The sequence below is a fragment of the Lipophrys pholis genome (genome assembly GCF_963383615.2).
Source record: "Lipophrys pholis genome assembly, chromosome: 18".
In the NCBI taxonomy this organism is placed as follows: domain Eukaryota; kingdom Metazoa; phylum Chordata; class Actinopteri; order Blenniiformes; family Blenniidae; genus Lipophrys; species Lipophrys pholis.
The window spans coordinates 9,474,886-9,500,721 of NC_137646.1; the positions used below are offsets into that span (position 1 = coordinate 9,474,886).

The window sequence follows — 25,836 nt, forward strand, 5'->3', positions numbered from 1 at the left end:
TTAGGTTTTCTCTTCTTTTGTATTACTTCTCTTTTTTTTTTTTTTTCTTTTTTCTTGTATCACTGGTGTTATGGGTAACTTTGTGGTTAGGGAATGGAAAAAATAAGCCTTGGCTTCAGCTAATACCCATTTCAACTACAGAAATTGTAAAAGAATAAATCAAAATGTGTGTGTGAACTATATATATAGATAGATAGATAGATAGATAGATAGATAGATAGATAGATAGATAGATAGATACTATTTACTGAATGCACAGAATTCAATTTTTGGACTTTAACTTTAATCGAAATAAACCATTCATTCATAATATTTGGAAGAAAACTACAGGCCTTAAAAGTATATATATTGTTATTTTTTGGTAATTGATCAAATGTACTCTCAACTGAACCTGAATCAATATTCTCACATTTCCATGATTACTACACATTAATTATATTAATCATTATTATTTTCAAACTCGTTTTGAAACACAGTTTGTATTTGTGCCTCGTTATCAACTTAAAGTACCGTTTGGGAACATCCTTAACTGGGGTAATTTTATATTTTTTCTATTATTTATGATTGTCAAACCGGTTTGGACTGATTTTGTCCCGCAGACCTGATATTTGGTTGGTTCTGGCCCTTGGGCCGGATATTTTACACCGTAGACATATGATTTTACGCGTGCTGTATCGACCTTTAGATTATTGCGTGACGTATATGTCCTCCGACCAACGTCACAATTCTGCGACCTGAATACAGCATGGCTCCTACGGTTGCTCGTGCTTCCAGGTTTTAGTCAGAACTGAATTAAGAGTTGTTTGGAGTCGACATGGAAGAAGCTGAGGCTCCCGGAGACAGTTTAGGACTGGAGGTGATTCTTCCAGAGGAAGGGAAGAAGACGCCCTCCTGTCCGCACGGTGAGAATTCACATAGCGCTGCTACACCGAGCTGCGTTTAGAAACCGGCTGTTTTAAGATTGTTTCGCTTTTTTGGTTATGTTGCAACCTTCAAATCGGTTATGAAGTAATTGAAACGACTAAGGATCATGTTAAAATGGATGCGACATGGATGCATAACAACATAACTCACTGCGTTGTGTGAATAAGTTGGAAAAAGGATAACATTACTAACAAAGATGGCCCTTTTGTACATGCATAGTTTGTTGTCTGAATTGTGTGTGTGTGTGTGTGTGTGTGTGTGTGTGTGTGTGTGTGTGTGTGTGTGTGTGTGTGTGTGTGTGTGTGTGTGTGTGTGTGTGTGTGTGTGTGTGTGTGTGTGTGTGTGTGTGTGTGTGTGTGTGTGTGTGTGTGTGTGTGTGTGTGTGTTCTCTCTCTCTCTCTCTCTCTCCAGGTCCCACCTTGCTCTTTGAGAAGGTGTGTAAAGGAGAAGAGAAGTCCAGGAGGTTCTTCGCGTGCTCGGCCTGTCGAGACAGAAAAGACTGCAGCTTCTTCCAGTGGGAAGATGACAAGGTCAGCTCTGCGGAGAACCACAACCCACACAGCTCGATTCAAACCAGCATTAAACACACCATTTGCAGAAACTCGGATTAAAACCATAAAATGATCACATGCATGGTAAAAGACACGAGAAGAACCACCATTTCTAGACAAGGCCCAACTCGTGTACAGTTTGTATTAATTTAGAATGATCTGCGAGAATCAATCGCTTTTACACATGATGTACCTTCATCATACATTCATAATTTGTGGTTGTAATATTGTCAATACACGTGTCACAAAAGTCGTGTGACAAATTGTTTCCAAGCACTGCAAATTCAAAGACAGTTTCAAGTATGAATGATAACTTCACTCAATTGCAATTCATTCACAAGAATTACATGTTTCACTAGTTAAAGGGCTCATATTACACAAAATCCACTTTCTACTGGTTTTCCAACAGTACTAATCGTCCCCATACCTGGACTGACGCCCCAGAAGTGAAGACAGTCTGTCTCCTATGATCAAACCACAAACGCATCATTTACTTTAATGTGTCTATTCATTTTTAAATGGTGAGCAGCACAAATACTTTGAAACCTCCATCATTATGCAGAAAAACTATTGAAAGATGTGAAAGTTGATCCCCCCCACCCCCAGTTATTCGGCATTTTTTACATTCTGTTCAGCCAATCCCTGTGGGTTTCCGCTGTTGCTGTTGCACTTTTGTTTAAACCTGGGTTAAAGCTTGAATCTTTTTTTTTTTGATTATTAGTTTTAATTGACTCAAATCTTCCACCACCACAAGTCTCCACCAGCTCCTCAAATATTCTATCACAGAGGTTTTAACTGTTAACACCTTAATGAGGGACAGCCTCCAGCAGGGGGCGCTGCTGTGAAGTTGACTTCAGTCAAACATGAGGCCCGTGGACCAAAACCAGCCGCAAAAAGCTTCAATCAGCTGCAGAAACCACCAAGCAAGTGGTTATATAGGATATTTTTTACATTTCACTGTATTTTGCAGCAGAATGTTTCATTAGAATTGACTTTATGTTGAGGTTGTTGTCATTTTTAGTACTAATTGTGTGATCTGGCAAAATTCATCCCGTACACTGTGACCACGACAAAGAAACACTTTCAAGTGTAAATTCAAAGTTTACTATAGCGTTATTTTACCAGTCCAGCAACTCAAGATGAAACTGGACTGTATGTGGCTTCTGAAGTAAAATTTGATTAAGTATTTATTTTGTATATATTATATTCATGTATATATCTTTATATTGGTTCAGTTATGTGCTTTTAAATAAGTATGTCTCATTCAATATCAACATTATCAAAATATCAATGTATCACGTCACAATGTAGTATTTAGTAGTACACAGTGTAGTATTTAGTAGTACACAATGCGTTAGAATTCCCCCCAAAAGCTCAGGAGAGCCTGAACCCGCTCTAGAAAAAAATCCTAGAGGAAACACTGGATTGTTTATATACATTTTAACTCTGAGGACAATATAACTGATGTCTGCAGTCATTTTACAGTGCATTGAGAAGAAAATCGACTCGAAACTCGATTTAAAGAAGAAGAAAAAATCATAGGGTTTTTTTTCCAAGCCAAATCGCCCAGCCTGAGTTTGAACACATTAGAAATGAACTTAAAATATGCTAATTCCTTGAGAATATGTTTCCATGTAATGATGCATTGTGGGTAAAATGTTTCCAGATGGACTTCAGATTTATTTCTGAATTAATGGAGCGTTTTTGAATAACAGTTGAGAACTGTTTGTGAGAATGTTTGATAAGATGCTTAAGACACGAGTTAAAGACGAGTGTTTCTATAGTAACTGGGTGCAGATGACACATTGACACTGATTCCTCTGTGTGGCAGGTGTCGGAGGTCCGGCTGCTGGCCAGAGAAGCAGAGAACCGGGCCAAGAAGCCCGGGTTCACACCTCAGGAGTCCTGGACCAGGTGGGTGGTCTGCTGCGGCCCCCTGGCGGCCTCTGCTGGCATCCTGATAAACTGCAGCCACATAGATTTAATACCAGCACTGTAGGAAAGTGGTGTTAGAGGATTTTCTTTCTCGTTCTAACAGTGCGTCTCACAAAGCTGGAGTACAATAGAAAAGTTAAATCAATTCACACTGTGAAGTTTAAATTTATTTTACATTAAATACACACCAACTAGAATATTTCCAGCATTTCTTTAGTTTTATTTTTTATTATTTTGTCATGGAAATTTCTTTTTCTTTTATAAAAAAACATGGATTTCAGTACAATGGGACATAAATGGATTTTAATCAGAATAAAACTGAAATATAATTAGAATAAAAGGGTTAAAAATGTATTCAAGTATTCTACAATAAAAAGAAAAGTTGTCAAAATGAAATAGAAGCGGATGTGACAAATTGGAATAGAATTAAAATAGAAAAATGAAGAATAGAAACGAATTACAAGAGGATTTCATTCTAATGCAGTCCTGAGAATAATAGCAAAGGTAAGAACACAAATAAAAATCATTTCTATGACACAATGATGTTAATAAGAATTAGAGTAAGACAGAGTACAAATAAAAGAGAAATAGAACATAATTTAGGATAGAGGGCTAACAATACATTTTTAAAACAGATTACATTTTTAGAGCAAACTCACAAAATATTAGAAAACAATAACATTTTATGATAGAATCTGAATGAAAGATAAGAATAGAATTCGACAATACAATATTTTCAAAATAGAAGAGATAATTTCAGAACCAGTTTGAGGATTCGATTCTCTGAATAAAGTTTTATTGTAGGACCTTGAAATAGAATATCAATTTATGATAGAATTTTATTTCTGATCATTACAATTGAATTCAAAATACATTTTTCGAATGGTAGTTCTATTTTCAGAACACAACTGGATGGAGTTGAGTGTAAGTTGAAATACTGGGCTCAGAATAGATGAAGAGCTGGACTCTGTCCGGTGTTGTCGAGCTGCAGGACTCAGACTTGCAGATTTTACAGACGCAGGTGGAGAACCATGAAGTCCATGTGTGTCCTCCAGGTTCCTGCAGTTCTGCCGCCTCCCTCTCCATGAGAAGCGGTTCTGTGCGGACTGCCAGCTGCTGCTGCTGCCGGCCGAGCTGGCCACTCACTCCACCCACTCCACCTCGCTGGTGACGCCCGCCCAGCTGCGGAGGCCCAGCCTGCTGCTGCGCCCGCTGGACAACAAGAAGAGCCAGGCCCAGTACCTGTTCACCGAGCGCAGCGCCCGCTTCCTGCTGGACTCGCTGGCTGCCCGCGGCTACAGGAAGCTCCTGTGTGTGGGAACGCCGAGGTAGCGTCTCTAAAACTTCTGCTCACATTCATGGAAAGAAGCTTGAAAGTGTCACTGAAGGATGGAGCTCTGTGATGTATCCTCTCCATCACAGATGTTTGTTCATCACATTCAACCTGTTATCACTTCATTTACATTTCTATCAGCAGACACTGTGATTTTACTTGGAAATGACATCATCATGATGATTTCTTGGTCAGACTGCAGGAACTGATCAAGCTGAGAAACCTGGAGCAGAAGCACGAGCCCATGAAGAGTCTGCTGCTGGACATCGACTTCAGGTGAGTTTCTTCCACTGCTGATGAAACATCCTGGTCCTGACAGGTTTGACCACAGGCTCTAAGAAGCATCATCTCTATCTGTCCTCATCTCTTTATGAAATCTGGTTCTGCTCTCACGTAGGTATGGCAACAAATTCGGTACTTTTAAGCCCCGTTTCCGCCGCGCAAAATGTGCTGGGATGGAGCGGGACCGAGTGGTACGGTGAACGTACCCAGACCCAAACCTGTTGTGTGTTTCCACTGCAGAGAGCACCGTTAAAATGATTGTGAGCACCACAGATATGTGACGTCTCAGCTGGGGGCGGGCCCGGACACAGACCGCCCGCCATCGAACTGCTGAGTTTGCCCGCCATGTCGCGTCTTGAGCCGCTGGACCGGGCCAAACCTATCCCTGCCAAGCGGAGTATGTCAACAACAGAGGATTCATACAACCGACATATTTAAATATTGCGAGCGTGTCGTAAATCACTGACCAATCAGCAGATGGATCCTCAAAGTTGGACACGTTCAGTAGTGCTGGGTACCGCAGCGGAAGGGTGATGAAAGAGCGTAACCTTTTGGTACCATCTACAACTTTTGTGGTGGAAACATGAAAAGCCGGACCGTCCCGTTCCATCCCGGCACATTTTGTGCAGTGGGAACGGGGCTTTACAGGTACCGACTGAATTCCATCGGTACTACCGAGTACCGATTCCCGTAAAATCAAACGGTACCAGTTTTCCATACCTAAACGCATCCTAGTGACTGTGAGGGAGAAGAAGAGTAGCCGATTTTCCAAACTGGACTTGAACACAACGTTGAACAAACTTGAGCGTGATGACGTCTGGCTGCAGCAGTGAATGGAGCAACATGGCATATGGTGCTCAAACGTACGGCTCCATGTTAAAATGGGATGCAGATTACACTCGCTGCAATATTTGTGAGGTGAAGTGAGAGACTAGCAGAATATTTCTAATCTGAGGAAGCTCCAGGATTAAGTACAAGATTTTTCTGAAGGCTGAAGAGATTGCTCTATTGCTTTAAACTTGTTTGCCTCCATCACACAATGTTTCCAGAGAGGAAAGGAAAGGAACAGTTTTAATTAGTGCATTATTAAGAATAAACACTGTGGTGGTGAAGGGATTTCATGATGAAGAAATATTTTAAACAACTGCCATGTTCCAATACAAACAGTTGGATGTTTTGATTTATTTGTTAAAGCTACATATTGACGGTGTTGTGCCTGAACGAGTTCAGTGAACGCTCGTTCATGAACTCCTTCATATTTTGGGCGAACATGAACTGAACGTTCTGTATTTCTGCCTGATGAACGTCACTGTGAGCAGCGCTCATTCTGGTGTTGGTGAACGGCGCTCCCACAATTCAACGTTGTTTTAGAGAGTTGCCAGATTTCCAAGCCTTCCAGTGGAAAACCCGGTAAGGCACACTGTAAACGGGCCTTATCATGTAGGGGGAAAACAGCCAATCTGGCAACAGCAGTCACCAGAGTTGTACCGCCGCATGAGTCATCAAAATGTGAAGCATCGCAGCAAAAACAAGTAGAAGACAGCAGCACGACCTCAGACTCTGTCTCCACCATTAATACTTCATCTTCATATGGTTACCGTACTTTCTGGACGATAAGCCGCTACTTTTTTTTTTTCTTCCTTTTTTTACATGCTTTGACATGCTGCGGAGGACGACTCGGCTTTTTAAGGGTTAATGAGCTTCATGGGTGATGCGTGTTCAGGTGAATCGCGTAACTTTTTTTTTTTCCCCATTTTAAATTTGGTGGGTGCAGCTTATATTCCAGTGCCTCAATAGTCCGGAAATCCTGGTACTTGGAAGAATTTTACGAAACGGTAGATGTGGGCGGGAGGATGCTGGATCTGGACGCAGGATGTTGGATGTAGGCCGCTGGACGCAGGATGTTGGATGTAGGCCGCTGGACGCAGGATGTTGGATGTAGGCCGCTGGACGCAGGATGTTGGATGTCGACCGCTGGATGCAGGATGGTGGATGTGTGCTGCTGGACGCAGAATGTTGGATGTGGACCGCTGGATGCAGGATGGTGGATGTGGGCTGCTGGACGCAGAATGTGGGCCGCAGGAAGCTGGATCTGGACGCAGGATGTAGAAGTTGAGTCGAGACTTGTCAAAGTTGGGCAGATTAGGTCAACAGGAGCTACCAGACCAATGACAACACGCAGTTTTGGACCTTTTAATTCACATCGCAGCCTTCAGACAGGGGTCAAACTCCGTTTTGGGATTGGAAGACCACCCGCTGTCCTGGACTGTCATGGAGACCCGAAGTGACTGAAGTGAAGGTGGTTTGGCCAGACCTGGTTCTCTGGTGGTCTGAGGAAGCACACGGCCGGGTACAGCGGCTCTGTGAACTGGTGGTGAGCCCGGTCGAACACCGGCGTCACGGCTGCAGAGAACGTCTGCAGGACGGCCATGGTGTCTGCGTCGTAAAACATCAGCTGGCCCTTGTCGTAGTTCACTCGCACGCCCACTCGCCCTGGCGGAGTCTGGCCGACCCCTCGACACGCCACGTGCCGGTCGTTGTGCCACGCAGATAGGTTCCCGCTGCGCAGCTCCACGCACCACGAGTTCCTGTTGCGGCCCAGCTTGGCACCCTTGTCGCGGCCCTTCCTGTCCAAGCGGGCGTAGGCCACGCCCACAGCCCAGGCAGCGCAGCAGCGGACGTCCACCTCCCAGTAACTCTGAGTGGCGGTGAGAGGGGCGGAGCCTAGAGCGCAGCACACCTTATCGAACTGCAGCGGACGCTCTGCGGCTGAGAGAGCGGCGTCGGAGAACCAGACGCTTCGACCATCGGGGGTCACCAAGACCTGCGAGTGGCAAGTCTGTCTGTCGATCAGAACCCGGGACCAATCTGGAAGCAGAGTGAAGTTCACCATTAGCTTTTACATTGAGGTTCTGATTGGTTCTGCTGACTCATCTCATCGTGATCGTAATGCAGGTGTGCTGGTTGTTTCGGGGTTTGTATGCAGAGTCCGGCACTTGGTTCAGACTGGTTCTTCATTACCATCATCAGATTTCTATCAATTCTTAAAATGTTAACCTTTCAATGTGAATCTAAAACTAAACAGCACAATAAACTGTTACATGAACAAAATGTGAAAAAGGCAATGAATTCTTCATGCCGAGGAAGAGGAGGGCTCTCAGTAACCAACACCCCTCCTCATGCCGGGGAAGAGGAGAGCTGTATGTAACCAACACCCCTCCTCATGCTGAGGAAGAGGAGGGCTGTCGGTACCCAGCACCCCTCCTCATGCCGAGGAAGAGGAGGGCTGTCGGTACCTAACAGGAGGGTCTTCCTCTGCAGCTGAGCCGTCAGGGTTTTGGAGATGGACCACAGTGTCTTCAGAAGCCTCTCAAATCTCTCCTCGTTCAGTCTGATGTCCTCTTCTGAGGCTTCAGGCTTTTTGGGACTGGGGGAGTGGTCACACTGATCGAAATGAGACAGAAGAAGAAGCTGGTGAGACAGCAGAGGATCGCCTCCACATGCGGATGGTCATCGGGCAGCGTGTTGTCCAGACCTCGCCGTCCTCCCTGGCTTCAGGGCTCCTGCTCAGGACTTCCCCGGTGCTGCTGATGCTCTTGCTGACCTGGTCCTGGTGCTGCTCCCAGTCCTTCAGAACCTGGTCCAACTTGGCCCTTGTGCGTCCCAGGTCCAGCCCCAGAGAGTCCAGGACGGCCTGCTCATCCTGTTGAAGGACGCGGTGCAGGTTTTGGAAGCGCTCCCGAACCTGCTGCTTCATCACCTCTGTGGTTTTCTGTGGGAGAAGAAACATGGCACCGTGAGGAAGGACGCAGAAGCATCTCCTTAGGACAGGTTGTGTAGCTGTGAACCTACAGACAGATCAGCTCGGCGCTTCTTCAAAGACTGGATGTGGGCCTCAGTCCTGGAGCTCTCGGCCTGCAGCTCCTCCATTCGTCTCATCAGCTGCTCCTGGTGACATTTTACATCATGAATCACCAAAATGTCCTTCTAATCTTCTAATTGTCAATTTGTGATTCCCCAACGTGTGTCTGTCTCTTTTCAAGTTAGAGTTTAAGAAATGGAGGTTAAAACAGAAGACCCAGAACCACCCTCATGCACCAACATCTTCAGCAAATCTGGAACAGCAGGAGGCTGTAACATCTGGAGAAAAAGCAAGAGTCTAAATACAAAGCCGACTTCGTAGGACAGATGTTCTTTACTTTGTTAAGATGGAGAAGATCAGGTGCACGTTAAATGGTTCTTTGGTCAAGTCCAACCAAAGCTGGAGGCCTTTCTTCCAACATGTTTGCTGCTGTTCCAGACTGACTGATTTGGGTGAAGGTCCCAACTCTGTCGTGGTGCTCGTGTGTGCATGAGGTGCTCTGGAATGTTTTTAGCTTCTACATTTTTCTTTTTTCTTTTTTCTATACTGTGTGCATTTTACATTTGTCTTGATCAATCTATGGTGACCAGGAGGGGAGTGTATTTGGTGTCTCCCTTTCTTTCTTTCTTTCTTTCTTTTTCTCCTTTGGTTTTTCTCTTTGTGGGAGGGGGGGGGGGTGTTGTTTGATTGTTTTGGCATATGCTGTTACATTTGATACAAATGCCATTATTTGTAATAATTGTCTCTGTAAAAAATAAAATAAACAAACTTGAGCAAAAAAAGAAAAAACATGAACCGAGATAAATATCCAAATTCCACAAACCCGAAGGTGACCGACCAACCAACATCTTCTTTCCCTGAATGAATTTGTGCCAGTGGCAGAGCCAGACCCCTGCAGGCTCCAGACCCCTGCAGGCTCCGGGGCCCGGCTCCAGGCCCAGGCTGCAGCCACCGTCTGAGCTTCTCACCTGAGAAGGTGGTGCTGCTTTGGCCGCCTTCCTCTGGAGTTTTGGAGAGCGCGGGAAAGGCTGAACAGCCCTGCTTTCGCTGTAGTCCAGTGGCGCGAGGCCCAGCCCTTCCTGCAGCAGACTGTGGATGCCTGCAGAGGGCGCTACAGCGCCGACTGATGAATTTCCAGTGGACTCTTCTGACATTTCTGAGGACCGATCAGAACAACAGGCATCAGACTTTTACGCAACAGATTCTATTTGCATCGCCTGAAGCTGCTTCAGTCTTTGTACTTTCTCTGTAAAAGTAGAGCAAATCTGCTTCTTCAGCTTCTAGAAACATGCAAACATTACTTTGTCTTACTTCTGTAAAAAGTCAACTGTCAGTTTTCCATATATAGATATTTATTTTGTTTTTAAGGTACTAGAAGTCAAATTTGAGGCTTCTGTGTTTTAAATCCTTCAAGTTTGACATACAATGCATGCAAACAATCCAGCCACATGTTTCTCGGTTCTTTCCCTGTTGCTTAAAGCCTGATCATTTAATGAAAAGCAGACCCAACATGGTCTTACTCCAGACTGGGTTCTTACCTTCTCCTCTCCGCTGCATCTCTGCTGTGTTGCTGTGAGGAATGTGCAGACTGCAGCTGCAGGGAGGGTGTGTTTGTAGTCTGCAGGCTTCAGCCTGCCTCTTCCTCCACCCCCTCTACCTGGAAACCACCTCGGTCTGCTCTGTGTGTTTACTCCCCTGGCCTGTTCACGCAGCTGATCAGTTTGAACTTGCTCTTCACCTCTAAACCCACTTATGAGGAAACAGAGTCTGAGTAGATGTTTTGTTTGTCTTTCAGATACGCCCAGTTCTACAGCCGGGATGAGTTCTGCCATTACAACATGTTCAATCATCACTTCTTTGGGGGAGAGGTGAGAGTGAGTGAAGTGGAATTTCCAGCTCTGTGGAATGAAGCTTTGTCCCTGTCGGCCTCTGTGTGACTGAGATGTGTTTGTTGTCAGACGTCCAGCAGCGTCCTGAGGGCCTTCCTCGCCCAGTCTGGAGATGAGAAGGTGGTGATGGTGGCAGACCCTCCGTTCGGGGGCCTGGTGAAGCCTCTGGCCAACACTTTCTCTCTAATATCACAGACGTGGAGGAAGCTGCAACCCTCCGGTCAGTGTCACTATAGACAATCCTCATTTAATTGAGCCGAGAATGTTTGTACTTGAATGCTATCAAAATCAACATTAGAGTTTCTGGAACCCAAACCATCTGATTATTACTCCAAAGTTAACTTTAGGTCTCTTTCAGGACTCCCACTGAAAAGAAACATTCTCGTAACATTCATTTGTAAGACACGATAGGACAGTCCGTTAACGGATGGTGCTGATCAGTGGTTATTGTACAAATTGGTCCACCAATGGTGGTGACATCATGAGTCCTGTGCTGATCTATGGCATCTTTAAAAGTGAGGTGAGTGAGATGAATGTGGTCAGAAGTTCTGGGACTCCATCGCTCACTTTTGGTCGGTCAGTTGGGGAGCATTTGAAAGTTGAGTCCCACTCTTCCAAACTATGGCGACCTCTAAAGTGAATGGCGTTACAATTCCAGTACCTGTAGCATCTTTTAAGACGGTGTGGTCTCACTCAGCTGACCATTGAGGACTTAAGTCAAAGACCAAGTGACGTTTGTCAGCAACTCTTCTCTCATCCAGACAGTCAGACCACTGCATTCAGCTGACCAATGGTGACCCCATGTCCTGAATTATCAGTGAGTCAGATGGAACCCGTCAACCAGCAGTGTACAACAGTGAGTTGCAGTGTTTTTGGCTGACCAATGGAATAGGTGCAATGGCAGCTGCTTCACATTCACATCTTGGCTGAGCAGTGGTTTACCAGTGGTAGAGTGATATTTAAATGCCCTGGGTAACATTTGACTTAGCAATGGTTGGATAATGAGTCTCGTGAAGTTTAGCTGACTGATTAAAGTACTGAATTGGGCAATATTTGACCTACCAACAATAACTTCATCAGTGGGATGATTGAAATTTGGCCAAACAATCAGCAAGTCCCACTGTTCTGCTGATAGCTGGTAACTTGTGCTGAGAGTCACGGCGTTTAACTGACCAATGGTGACAACATGGTCCTTCTGAGTGGAAATGATTAAATCCATTTGAATCTGTAAATACATCAGTGTACTTTTTGACTCTGGAATGTGTGTGTGTGTGTGTTCCAGACAGCAGTGCCACTGTCATGCCCACGATGTGGATTTTCCCGTACTTCTTTGAGCCTCGGATCCTGGAATGTCTCCCCTCGTTGGTCATGTTGGACTACCAGGTATCGGATTCCTCTTCTCGCTCTGAGTTCAAATTCACCTGCTTTACAAACAAACCACAAATGGGTAAGAATGCCAGACATGCTTCTTTTGTTGTGAACCAGGTGGACTATGACAACCATCCACTGTATAAACATGGCAAGACGGGCCGGAAGCAGTCTCCTGTCAGAATCTTCACTAATATTCCTGCCAGGGACGTGGTTCTGCCCAAAGAGGAGGGCTACAGGTACCAAACCTTGCACTCACACTCACTTCAAAATCCACATTTATGGAATATTTCATGTGAAAGTTTTTGTGTTTTGCCGTTAGATTCTGCTCCGTGTGTGAGAGATATGTGTTGTCCCTGAACAAACACTGCACCAAGTGCAACCTCTGCCCTTCCAAGGTATCAAATCGCTGCACAAACATCCCAGTTTGAACCGTCCGTGCTGGTGCTGAACGCCCCGTCCTCTCTCTCTGTCTGCAGGACGGCCGTGAATGGAAGCACTGCTCAGCATGTGAGAAATGTGTGAAGCCCTGTACGTACAACTCCGCCTGTCATTCTCATGTTGTGTGAGGGTACTTACAGTAACGCTCATGTATTTAATTTGTCCCGGTCAGCCTGGAAGCACTGCCAGTCCTGCGGGCGCTGCGCGCTGCCCGGTCACCCGTGTGGGTCTGGTCACGCAGACCAGGGCTGCTTCAACTGTGGCAGCCGTGAACACAAACGCAAAGCCTGCCCGGAGAAAGACACGCACCGCAAGAACAGGTGAGGCCGTGAACCCTGACAGCACCGGAGTCCTTCTGCCGTACTATCCTTCAGCCGTACCATCCTTCAGCCGCACCATCCAGTCAGACACATTCTGTCGTCCAGCTGCTCCACAAGTAATGGAGCCAGTTTCTTTACAAAAACAACAAAACCCCATAAAGATGGTCGCTGGTGAACGAGACACCTCAGCTCTCTCCGTCCTGTCAGATCTGCTGTCATATGAAACTAAACCGTCACGTTCTGTCAAGCGTTTCTGTCTCAGTAATCCAGGTACTGTGAAACTTGTCCTCATTTCGAGCCTGTCTGAACACCATTGTTTGTCTTCATCTGCTGGCTGCTGAGTGGAACTGCAGCTTCCAGTAATCTAGGATTTTTCTATGTGGCGTCATGGACAGAAAGTAAAGCTGTGGCTTCTCCTTGATTCGTCTCGGTTCACTCAGGAACAGTGTTACCGGCACTGAGAGCTCGTTTCACTACAAGATATAAACAAAGAGCTGCTCATTGTAGAGTTACTCATTTGTTTTGAGTATTTCTAAGCAGAAATGACCCGTTCCTCCTCTTCACTGTTTGCTCCCTTCAGGTTTCAGACTAAAGGAAAGAAGATGTCCAGGCAGAACCCGCTGAAGACGAAGAGGAAGTCTGGAGCCGCTCGCAGAGCCAGGAAGTCTCTGGCCTCAGCTGTGCAGTGAAAGTCCTTCAAGATCCAATAAAAGTCAATCCAGAATGATGAATTTCACAGCGTCTTTGTTCAATTTAACTGCAGCAGGTCTCGTTCCCACAGAACTTCAACATTTGGCTTCAGCCTCTTCGACCGAGTTTCAGCTTCATCAAGTGGTTCTTTTTGTTCCAAGGCCAAACCTCTGGATATCTTTCACTTTATAAAATGTTCTAGAAACGACTCGGGATCAATCAAGTCTTTGATCATTGTGTTGAGTGCAGATAGTGATGTACACTGTATTGCCAAAAGTATTTGTTCAGCTCTCCAAATCATTGATCTGAGGTGTTCCAGTCGCTCCCGTGGCCACAGGTGTATAACATCAATCCCCTCATCATGCAGACTGCTCCTACAAACATCAGTGAAAGAATGAGTCGCTCTCAGGAGCTCAGTGAATTCCAGTGTGGAGAAGTGATCAGATGCCAGCTGATCAATAAGTCCCTCACAATCAACTGTCAGAAACAAAGAAAGTAGAAGCGACTCAGCCACCAAGTGGGAGGAAAAGAAAAAAACTGCAGGGTCAGCAGATGCTGAGAGGTCAGAGGTCAACTTTGTCCTGAGTCAAAGGCTGCAGACCTCCAGGCTTCATGTGACCTTCAGATGAGCTCCAGAACAGAGCGCAGAGCCTCATGGAGGGTTTCCAGGGCCCAGCAGCTGCATCCAAGCCTCACATCACCAAGAGTGTCCGATGCAGTGGCGTAAAGCTCACCGACTCTGGACTCTAGAACAGTGGAGACAAGTTCTCTGGAGGAACCAATCACGCTTCTCCGTCTGCAGTGTGACGGGCAGTCTGGGAGTCTGGGTTTGGTGCTTGTCAGGAGAACGGCTGACTGAGTGCACAAAGTGTTTGGGAAGTTGGACATGTTGGACTGCAGGAGGAAAGCTCCATGAGAGGCCGGGGACGTTCTCACTGAGGCCGGAGTGCTCATCACCGCTGACTTCACACTACGTTGTTGGAAAACTTACATTTAATCTCTCGTCTGCCGCGGATTCAAACCTAGAACCGTCTGATTTGGAGGCGAGAGCTAACCACTGCACCGCGATGTGGCCGACCAGAGACCAGCAGCTCCCACAGGGTGTCAGTGTTGTTTAAGCTGGCAGGTTGGCTCGTTGGGCCTCTTGTGACACGCTGAGTTTGTTGGAGTGAGTTGGTGTGAGACGTTCCAGTGCCGCGGTGGCTGTCGAATAAAGCAGATGGATGGATCCACAGCACATCCTGCCAGGACCGAGGACTGACCCTGTGTTTATGGTGGTGATGGGGAGGAGACGCATCCTTCACCAGTCAGGGATGTTTACCCCGTCTGAACAGTGAGAGCAACCAGACACAGGAACACACACACACACACACACACACACACACACACACACACACACACACACACACTAGCTTTACAACTGTTAGAAAATACAAGTGAAGAAACATTGTAATCTTATTTTCATTTGATCTATTTGTTATTACATGTGTTATTTATTTGATTTAAAATGACTTGTCTGAAAAAGAAACGGGTGACGTGTGTAAGAGGGATAAACGCCACTATGAAACAGTCAATACTGATATAAAAGTTACAAATGCAGCTCAGATGGCTAAAACTGAAAAAAAGTTTTCTGTAAAAATAGATTTTTCAGGAATTATGAAGTGATAAAATTGCTAAAAAATAAAACAATAAAAATCTAAACTATGGGAAGAGAAAAAAAAGCAAAACTGCTTAAATAGTTAAAAAGAACTAAAGCTGACTGAAAAAAGTGAAACCATCCAGGCCTCCTTTCAAGTGAAAAACATCTTTCTTGTGTTTTTGTTAAAGAAAGGTTTAGCAGTTGATCTGCAACATTATGAAAACATTGTCCGTTTCCACGGAAACAGCAGGAATACTGAAAACTATGTAGTTTGCAAGTTGGGCCACTAGTTGGTGCTGTTGTTAGTTTTAGTAATGAAAACACAGACATGCAGCAGAAAACAATGAGCTCTAAACATTAACAATGGGAGAACACCAGGTTAGATTGTTTTTACGGTGACTGTCAAAATAAAATCACCAAGTTAGATTGTTATTACGATGACTGTCAAAATAAAACTACCAAGTTTGACTTTAGTTTAAAACCCTAAACTAACACCAGCGGTAGAGCGGACGCTCTCACTCCAAGCAGGGACTCTGGTTCTGTGGTTTGTTCCTGTTTAAAGGAGGTTTCTTCTCTCCAGAGCTGCGGAGCTGCTTCTCCTGTTCTGGGGGTTTTCTCTCAGAAAGCCTTTAGATATTGTAATTACATGAATCAAACTGGAGGAAGTTGTTATAAAGCATCAAAGGTGACCATACATGATGTCAAAGAACCCAGCTGCGGGTGCTCATTCTGTTGTTTCAGAAAAAAGGAGCAGCGCTGAAAGAGCTGGTTGTCGGTTCTATTCCCGTCCTGTTTGAACACACTTCCTGTCTGAACCCTCTGTGACCTTTTTGAAGCAAAGCAAAGGCTTTTTCAGCTTTAATCCACCGAGAACAAAGATACAGTCCATCCACCCGACTGTGCAGGTGGCACACACACACACACACACACACACACACACACACACACACACACACACACACACACACACACACACACACACACACACCACACACACACACACACACACACACACACACACACACACACACACACATACACACACACACACAGGTAAATTTCCATTCAAATGAATCCTTGATCCCAGCCGATACACCGTCTCCTCGAACCTCGAACCAGATGAGTGACAGAAAAGTGCCAGGATGAAAACCATCCTGGACAAAATATCATTTCAACGGAGAAACACAGATGAAGAAGAGATATTATCTAACAAGCATATACTTGGGTTATTATGGAGCTGTAGCACTGAAGCAAGCACCTGATCAACATATTGAAAGAGGCTTCATTTCCACGTCTAAATATCTTTGTATTCAATATATTGAAGGAAGAACCGACTTTGTTTATGTTTCACTTCGTTCTTTTCTGCTGGCAACAAAACTGATGGAAACTGGAAAAGTACTTTTTTCCCAGCATCCACACACAAATGGGTGTGTGTGTGTGTGTGTGTGTGTGTGTGTGTGTGTGTGTGTGTGTGTGTGTGTGTGTGTGTGTGTGTGTGTGTGTGTGTGTGTGTGTGTGTGTGTGTGTGTGTGTGTGTGTGTGTGTGTGTGTGTGTGTGTGAGTGCAAACAACTAGTAAAATAGTTTTCATCACATTTGTCAAACTAAAGTCCTGCAGGCTCGATCCGGCCCATCGCACAATCTTCTGTCACACGATCACATAGACGCTCCAGTGCATCAGTGCTCCGGCACACCGGCGCACCGGCGCTCCAGCAACCATTGAAAAAGGTTGAGTTTGCACTGGGGGGAGGCCGATCCAAAAGAAATATGAATAAATAAAACTTAAAATGAAGTAAAGACGTTTGAATGAATTCTTCAATAAATTAAGATCTGGACCTTTGGCCAGGAATCAAACCCCTGCCTCCCGCATGGCAGACAAGAATTCTACCACCGGACCAATGACTGCATGAATGACAGGGATTTAGATTACATGAATGACAGGGATTCAGATTACATGAATGACAGAGATTCAGATTACATGAATGACAGGGATTCAGATTACATGAATGACAGGGATTCAGATTACATGAATGACAGGGATTTAGATTACATGAATGACAGGGATTCTTACAAGGTTCTTTTCACAAGGTTCAGGCTCGACCCAGGACCTCCTCTCTCCCTCTGACCCGGCCGGTAGACCAGCACCCTCATTCCCAGTTCTTCAACAGTCTATACGTAACTATAGATTAAAGATGAATATAAAATATAGAAATCCTTTGTAAAATCAGATGTTCAGAAGCTCATTTCATCTCATTTTCAGAATGATGTGGTTTTCATTTGATGGTGTTATCCATATTATTTGGGCACCAAGGGCAAAAACATAAAACAACGCCTGGATATCAATATGAAAATAGTTAAAATAAATGTCTATGATATTATAAAGTTTAAATTAACATCACACTTCATTTCCCACAATGCATGTTGATTTGTTGACCCCCGAAGTGACGACATCCTGGAGATCAGAAGTTTCACCAAATAATCCCCAAATGTCCAAGAAAAGGAAAAATGACAGCGAAGGGAGAGCGGTGGGATGTGTGTTTGTGTGTTTGTGTGTTTGTGTGTTTGTGTGTTTGTGTTCTGAGGCCAGAGTCCGATCAACCAAACAGATTGAAGGATGCAAAACTAGAACAAGAACAGAAGAAACTGTTCAAGAACTTCAATGTTCATGAAACCGACATCCAAAGTGAAGCAGCAGTTAAAGTCAGCTTTATTATGGCTGAAGAAATCCCTCCAGTAGTAGTAGTAGTACTACTGGTAGTAGTACTGGTAGTAGTAGTAGTAGTAGTAGTAGTGGTAGTAGTACTGGTAGTAGTAGTACTGGTAGTAGTGGTAGTAGTGGTAGTAGTAGTAGTAGTAGTACTGGTAGTAGTAGTAGTAGTACTGGTACTAATAGAAGTAGTAGTACTAGTAGAAGTAGTAGTAGTAGTAGTAGTAGTAGTAGTAGTAGTAGTAGTAGTAGTAAAGCTGCACAGTCTAAGTTGAATCATGTCTTTCTCATAGAGTATCATCAGTCCTGCTCCCAGGATGAGGAAGTAGAATGAGTCCAGAATCAGCAGCTTGACTGGATCGAACCTGGTGGAGGAGGTGAGACAAGAACTTTATTATGATTCCAGAGAGACTCTGGCAGCTTGTTCGCAGTGTGACGGAGGTCAAATATTCCCACTGTGTTTTCAACCTGCTGCGCCTGAACTGATCTTCTCTCTACAGTGACATCACTGTTCAGCTTCATGTGCTGTTGGGGGTGGGGTGTGGTGGGGGTGGGGGGGTGGGTGGCGGCGGCGAGTCTCCGGAGGCTGCTGAGGTCCCTCATGTGGTTTCATCCTGAATCCTCGCCTCGTTCATCTCTTCCATAAAAGGACGCAGCGGCAGCAGCGCAGAAGAGCGAGTGCTTCCAACACGCCCGTCCACCTTGTACCCTCCAGCGCCGGAGTGCAGCCTGACGGGGGCGTCTGACCGCCACCATGGGGTGAGTACAGCTGTGTGTGAGTGGGACTTTGAGTGGTCGCTGTGATTGAGGGAAAGTGAAGACGAGAGTATTGTGGAGTGTGGTCTGGCTGAGCGTGTCGCTGTGACGGAGCCTCCTCTCAGGACCAACGTCTGCTAACGTAAATAAACACTTTGAACGGGGAAACCACGCGCTGCCAGCGGATCCCACAGTCCTGCCTCCAGCGCCGTCCCAGCCGGGTCGTGGGACTCCTGGGCTGAAGCCGAGCTGCATTCAAGAGGCCGAAGCCAGGAAACCCTCACCTTTGACCTGGTGTCTCCGTTGGACTGCTGTGATTGGTTGATCTGCTCAGAGGGAAGAGGAGAATCTGGCTCGCAGGCTGGTCAGTTTTTCTTTTTCTCTTCTTGATCCTCTCGTCTTTTGCTTTCCCAAGATCTGAGCCTCAGCCTCTTGAGCAGCTTCGCTCATGTAAACATCGGGGTTCCTCACCCTGTCGTCTCCCCGGAGACGTCTGGATTCCTCACATTTTTCCTTCCTCTCAACCTCCGAGTCGCCTCGCCAGTTCTGAGCAGAGCTGGTTGGCTACCTGAACCCTGAGACGTCTTTCTTCTGACTATATAAGGCCTCGGTTCTGTCCGTCCTGGTTCTGCTGCTTGGCCCGCTCCACACATCCCAGGAGTTTATCCAGCCACTTCCTGTGAAGTGATGAGGCCAGTGGACGGCTGCTCCTGCTGCCGGTCTCACAGTGTGCTGGAGAGATGATGCTTGCTGGGATTTCTTCTTCTTCATAGCTTCAAAGCTCTTACTGCGCTGAAGGAGGAACCGTTCTCAGGGTTCCGTGTTTTTATATTCAGCCAGAAACTCTCTGGATTTATAGCGAAACTCCTCACTCTTATAATGTAAAGATGAAAGGAGAAGTGATGTAGCTTGTCGGTTTAGAAGAACAGGCGGAGCATTTGGAGGATGTGCTGCTGGGAGGGTTGTTGACCAGACGCTGGGTTCCTGGTTCACCTGCAGGTCGTCCCGCTGCAGCTTCAAATTCTGTTTTAATTCTTCTACAAGTCACAAAAATATTCAGTTCTCACTATTCTAGATCAAATCAATCAGACTGTTTCTGCCTCGATGACATTGATTCAAACCTTCAACAATATTTCACAGTGTCATCAACATAAAAACACAATCAGCTTTACTGTTTGTAATATTTATGTCACCACCACCATCATTAAGTCAACACTAATATTCGTTGTTCGGTTTGTTGTATTTCTTGACTATTTAGATGGTTTTGTCGATTTGTGTTCAATCATGACGGTGTTCTCTGTTGATGGATGTTTTCCAGTGGGCTGCTGGTTATTTAGTTTGGTTTCCATGGTTACTTCAAGGACATGTGAGTTTGCTGTTTATGAGCCAAACATTAGAGGCTGAAGGCAAAGTGACGGCGAAATAAATCATTTCCACATTTAAAGGAAGAAAACGGCCTGACTTCTGTTTTCCTGATGAATCCTCTGACGTGTCCTCCAAACCTTCTCTACAGCTACTTTCACTGTTTCAAATTGACGATTGACATGATCGCTCCAAAAACACTCAATGTCTCTGTTGTTTTTCCTGCTGATGAAGAAGAGTTAGATCGTTGAACCGTCATATGTCTTCAGTCTCATGTTGGACGTTGTTTATTTGTCTTCCGTCTCATGTTGGACATCGTTTCAGTTCTTCACTGAGTTTCCTCCAGATCCTCCCTCCACTGACCGAGGGGCTCCTCCTCCTCCTCCTCTTTGTTGTTCCAACTCTCTTGGTTCTGAAGTCCATGTTCCCCCTGCAGTTAGAACCTCTCTCTCTCTATCAGTGAAAACTTTCGGGATGTTGTCTGGTCGTTGTTTGTTTCAGAAACAATCAAAAACGATGTTCCCATACGAACTGCTTTAACTTCAACCTCCTGACGCCTGTTCACCTCATGCTGCTCACACGTCTCTCGATAGAGCCTTTCTTATCTATCCTGAACTTTATTTTGAACATGTGAAAATGAAAAGAAAGAAAGAAATAATAAAGTGAAACATCCACATAAGTAAACAAGCAGTAGAAGAGCAGGATCCGTCTTCAAGAGAAGTGTAAACATCGATCCATCTCCTATCAATTCAGTTCATGTCCAGTCTGTTGATGTGTCGCTTCTTATTAATTCTATTTTAATAACAGGCCGGAGACTGTAGAGGACACCAGGTGCTTCAGTCCATTTCTGTCTGTCTCTCCTGTATTTCTGTTCTCTGTTCATTCATTTCAGCCACTTCAACTTAAATAAAGTTCCACCATATTCAGTTTTTCCAGAGCTGCAAAACAAGTTTAAACTCTAAATTCAGAAAAAAACTCATAAAATGTTTGATGTAGTTTTGCTGTCCAGACAAAACCTGTATATTGAGTGGATTTTATGACATTTCACCATGAAGTCAGATCTTATATGGTTCGGCCATTAAGTATTTTTCACTTTTCCTCGTAATTTAAGATGCTTTTGCCGTTTAAGCGATCGTGGCTCAGTGGTAGAGTCGGTCGTCCAATAACTGGTGGTTTGAATCCCACTCCATCCAAGTCATTGTAATTGTGTCCTTGGACAAGGCACTTTACCCACACTGCCTTGTATGAATGTTGGTGGTGGTTGGAGCCACGCCTCTGTCAGGAGCCCTAGAGCAGCTGTAGCTACAGCGTAGCTTAGCACCACCGCTGTGAATGAACCATGGTTTCTGTACGTGCTGAGTCAGCTTGAAGGAAGTGCTATATGAATCAAAGTCATCATTATTACTTCTTATTGACATATCCATTGATTTAAATTGTTTTTAGCCATATTATCAAACTTAGCTCTTTTAACTATTATCTTTTTAGGCTGTTTTTAGCCATTTGTAGTGGTTTTTAGCTATTTGAGCAGCTTTACCTTTTCATTTTTTTCAATAATTTCCTGGATGTCCTTGACCTCTTGTTGAACTGTGAGTTTGGCTGCTGATGTGTAAACATTTCAAGAAAAATGACATTTAACACGTTACTATGTAAGACGATTTTAAAAGCAGCGTTGCTGTTTCAGGCTGCTTGACTGTCCCCTGGTGGTGAGGAGAGGTTTGTATAAGACTCTTGGTGCTGGTTTCTGCCTGCTGATTGGAGGTAAACATGTTCGACGGTCTGTGTGTTTCCACAGGGAGAGACTTTGATTGATCGTACTGCTGCTCCATCTCGCTTGGAAGTTATTACTTTATAATGGGAACATGTAAGCAAAGGCCATGTGCTTTCCATCGCTCTGGAAACGGACTCACGTCATGAAAACAACTGATTTGCTCGCAGTGTGTGGTGTTTGGATTGGGAGGAGCTGGCCTGAGTGTGTTTGTGTGTTGTTGGGATCACGTTTCCTCTGGTTTCTTCTGGTTTGGAGGTTACATGAGTCACTTCTTCCCTCTGGGGGTGACGGCCGCTGCCGAGCCAAGTTCCCATTGTGTTTGTCCCAAATTTCCTTTTCAGGATGTGAGCTATTCCAAGCCTTACTTGGTTAAAAATAAAAATAAATACTGTGAACATGTGGAAGAGCTGTTCTACGCCTCGTTTAACTCAACATCAACTGACTGTGGCAGAAACTCAGTCCAACAGTAAAACGTATTATCAGCTCATTTTGCTGGTTTAACCTTGGTTTGGCACACGGTGACCTGTTACTGCAGATATGCATGTTTTATTGATGTATTCATCAAAGATCTGCAACATTTATGACCATTTTGATTTGCAGTATTTATTGATTTTCAATTAGACTGGCTTTTGTTTTGAAGAGTAGAGGCAGTTTTTTTGTATAGTTTAATTTCACATCACTTTGAGGCTTTATTAACCTCATACAACAGTAACAACCTCATACAACAGGAACAACCTCATACAACAGTAATAACCTCATACAACAGTAACAACCTCATACAACAGGAACAACCTCATACAACAGTAACAACCTCATACAACAGTAACAACCTCATACAACAGTAATAACCTCATACAACAGTAACAACCTCATACAACAGGAACAACCTCATACAACAGTAATAACCTCATACAACAGTAACAACCTCATACAACAGGAACAACCTCATACAACAGTAATAACCTCATACAACAGTAACAACCTCATACAACAGGAACAACCTCATACAACAGTAATAACCTCATACAACAGTAACAACCTCATACAACAGGAACAACCTCATACAACAGTAATAACCTCATACAACAGTAACAACCTCATACAACAGGAACAACCTCATACAACAGTAACAACCTCATACAACAGTAACAACCTCATACAACAGTAATAACCTCATACAACAGTAACAACCTCATACAACAGTAATACCTCATACAACAGTAACAACCTCATACAACAGTAATAACCTCATACAACAGTAACAACCTCATACAACAGTAATAACCTCATACAACAGTAACAACCTCATACAACAGTAACAACCTCATACAACAGTAATAACCTCATACAACAGTAACAACCTCATACAACATTAACAATCTCATACAACAGTAATAACCTCATACAACAGTAACACAAATGGATTTATGTTTTGAAGTTCCCTGACCTCCAAGTATTACAGGATGAATTACTAATAATTACTAATGACTAACCGGACTAATTACTATTAATTACTAATTGCTAACAGGACTAATTACTAATATGTACTAATTACTAACAGGACTAAATTACTGATAATTACTAACATGACTAGTTACTAACAGGACTAATTACTAATACTTAATAATTACTAACAGGACTAATTACTAATATTTACCAATTACTAGCAGTACTAATTACTAATATTTACTCATTAATAACAGGACTAATTACTAATGATTCCTACTAACTAACATTACTAATTACTAATACTTAATAATTACTAATAGGACTAATTACTAATGATTACTAATAACTAACAGCACTAATTACTAATATTTACTCATTAATAACAGGACTAATTACTAATGATTCCTACTAACTAACATTACTAATTACTAATACTTAATAATTACTAATAGGACTAATTACTAATGATTACTAATAACTAACAGGACTAATTACTAATATTTACTCATTAATAACAGGACTAATTACTAATGATTCCTACTAACTAACATTACTAATTACTAATACTTAATAATTACTAATAGGACTAATTACTAATGATTACTAATACCTAACAGGACTAATTACTAATACTTACTAATTACTAACAGGACTCATTACTATCATCAGCAGATCAGTGATTTTCTGTCTAACTTCCTCTGTCTCCTAAACATTAATGCTCATCTAGTCAGATCAGTTCAGACTAATTATTATTTCATTTAATAATAATACATCACACTAGTATAGTACTTTTTTTGGGCACTCAAAGACGCTTTATGAAAGAAATACAAATAAAGAAAAATATATCAAAGAGCCCCCCGGCTAGCTCAGTTGGTAGAGACTCTCAATCTCAAGGTAGAGGGTTCATGTCCCATGCCGGGCGCCACCTTCCTGTGGGCTCACCACCTGCAGGAAGGTTCTTAATGGGTGCAATGTGATCTGGGTGACGGTGCTCAGCCTGCCACCCCCACCACCCGGGAACGGATAAGAGGGAGAAGATGGATGGATGGAAAACGAAGAGATTATGGAAAAGCCAGTTTATTTATTTTGCCAACGATATGACAATAACTTCAATATGCTTCAATTTAAAACCCTAAAATGAATCAATGTTATCATGGGTACGTAGAGGAATCTTTACTGATTATTTTTCATGTACTTACACATCAAATATGAGGGCTGAACCTTTGAACAGCGATGTGTTCAGCTTCACTTCTTGTCCTGCTCCATAATGTTGCCAGAGCTCATTGACGCCTCAAACAGTCTCTAGTTTATTCACGGCTAGGTGTTAGCTGGTAGCATTCTTCTCTCCACCAGCGGCTTCTAAAAGACGCTAAACATTTGTGGGATTTCTTAACCGAGCCGCTTGGCTGACGCACATTTTCAAGGCAGCAGCACAACTTCCGCCCCCCAACTGAACAAAGTGACGGTGCTGAAGGGTGCTGGACCTGTTGGCTGCAGCAGAGCGGACACTACCTGCTCTCTGTGGTTCTTATCTGGAGTGTAACAGCAGGACCGAGCCTCAAGCGTCCATTCTGGGACACGTTACCGCTGCAGAGGTGAAGCGTCAGCCAGGCGGCGCCTCGCCGTTTATGTGAGCTGGTAGATTGATTCAATAAATGTCCGAATAGGAGAGAATAAAGAGAATGAAGGTGAATGATGTGATCGCTGGTTCTGGCTGTGGTTCAGACTAAGATCCATTTCCACACCGTCCTCCGCTAGATCACACATAATGAGGCAGCTAAAAGATCATTTATCAAAAGGTTATCTCATCTCCATCCAAAGTTAGAGCCAATCTGGACACACAGAGAGTTTAAGGTCCTCCAGGACACTCAGGCTGAATGCTCTAGCAGCATCATGGAAAGAAGAGCAGCCAGTTATTGAAGTAACTCGCAGAAAAAGTTGAGCAAAATAGCAAAGATCAGTCAAATACAATCTATTAAAGTCATTAAACTGGCTTTTAGTCGGTTCATTGCTCTACACTTATACATCCTCATTCATGAATATAAGCTTAACGGTTTGGCAGCGTCTGGAGGCTAACGGCTAACTAGCATTTCATCAGAAGGCCATACGAAGTTCTCACTGGATAATGGATGAACATCACTGTTACTTTTGCCTTTACTACAACTGTAATGATCACAGTTTTCTGGCTATTGGCCATTATTACTGACGCCAAGGAGGTTATAAAATCCCCCGCATTTATTTGTCTGTTAACAAGAAATCTCAAAAAATAACGAGCTGATCTTCATGAAAATTGGTCCAAAGATTCATTTTGATGAAAGGAAAAATCCATTAACTTCTGGTGTTGATCCACATCAAATAAAATACTTACTAATGTTCATTTCGCTGTATATCGTGACAAGCTTAGCCTGTCACTTTAAATGACAAGTGCATTGTGGGAAATGCAGTCGTGGCATGAGTTGGTTTAGGGAAGTGTAGTTTGTGTGTTTGGCTGGTTGAGGCGGCAGACATGAGCCAGTCAGTGAGTGAAGCTCCATCACCAGCCAGGCTTCTCAACGACACTT

The 25,836-nt window shown here is 43.9% G+C and overlaps 2 protein-coding genes across 7 annotated transcripts; one reads left to right on the forward strand and one right to left on the reverse strand.

The window, feature by feature from the left end:
- Positions 1–718: 718 nt before the first annotated feature.
- zcchc4 (zinc finger, CCHC domain containing 4) lies at positions 719–13,640 on the forward strand. Of its 3 annotated transcripts, none has more exons than XM_080486347.1 (13): positions 719–902; positions 1,336–1,454; positions 3,307–3,389; positions 4,466–4,738; positions 4,939–5,019; positions 10,683–10,761; positions 10,846–10,996; positions 12,059–12,159; positions 12,262–12,383; positions 12,467–12,542; positions 12,624–12,675; positions 12,758–12,905; positions 13,486–13,640. In XM_080486347.1, exons 1-13 carry the CDS (start codon positions 815–817, stop codon positions 13,592–13,594), a joined length of 1,482 nt encoding a protein of 493 aa, XP_080342473.1. In that variant the 5' UTR covers positions 719–814; the 3' UTR covers positions 13,595–13,640. The 3 variants fall into 3 exon arrangements, 2 of the variants coding, with proteins under 2 accessions (XP_080342473.1, XP_080342474.1); XM_080486348.1 differs by having other exon boundaries at positions 10,683–10,755; XR_013936249.1 differs by lacking the exon at positions 12,467–12,542 and having other exon boundaries at positions 10,683–10,755; positions 12,543–12,675; positions 13,486–13,627.
- LOC308123716 (E3 ubiquitin-protein ligase TRIM62) lies at positions 6,642–10,471 on the reverse strand. Of its 4 annotated transcripts, XR_013936250.1 has the most exons (7): positions 10,426–10,466; positions 9,856–10,043; positions 8,878–8,973; positions 8,561–8,797; positions 8,322–8,469; positions 7,216–7,893; positions 6,642–7,117 (listed from the first exon to the last, which is right to left on the reverse strand). XR_013936250.1 is itself a non-coding variant. In XM_080486350.1 (6 exons), exons 1-6 carry the CDS (start codon positions 10,442–10,444, stop codon positions 7,295–7,297), a joined length of 1,281 nt encoding a protein of 426 aa, XP_080342476.1. In that variant the 5' UTR covers positions 10,445–10,471; the 3' UTR covers positions 6,642–7,294. The 4 variants fall into 4 exon arrangements, 3 of the variants coding, with proteins under 3 accessions (XP_080342476.1, XP_080342475.1, XP_080342477.1); XM_080486350.1 differs by having other exon boundaries at positions 6,642–7,893; positions 8,878–8,967; positions 10,426–10,471; XM_080486349.1 differs by having other exon boundaries at positions 6,642–7,893.
- Positions 13,641–25,836: the final 12,196 nt, after the last annotated feature.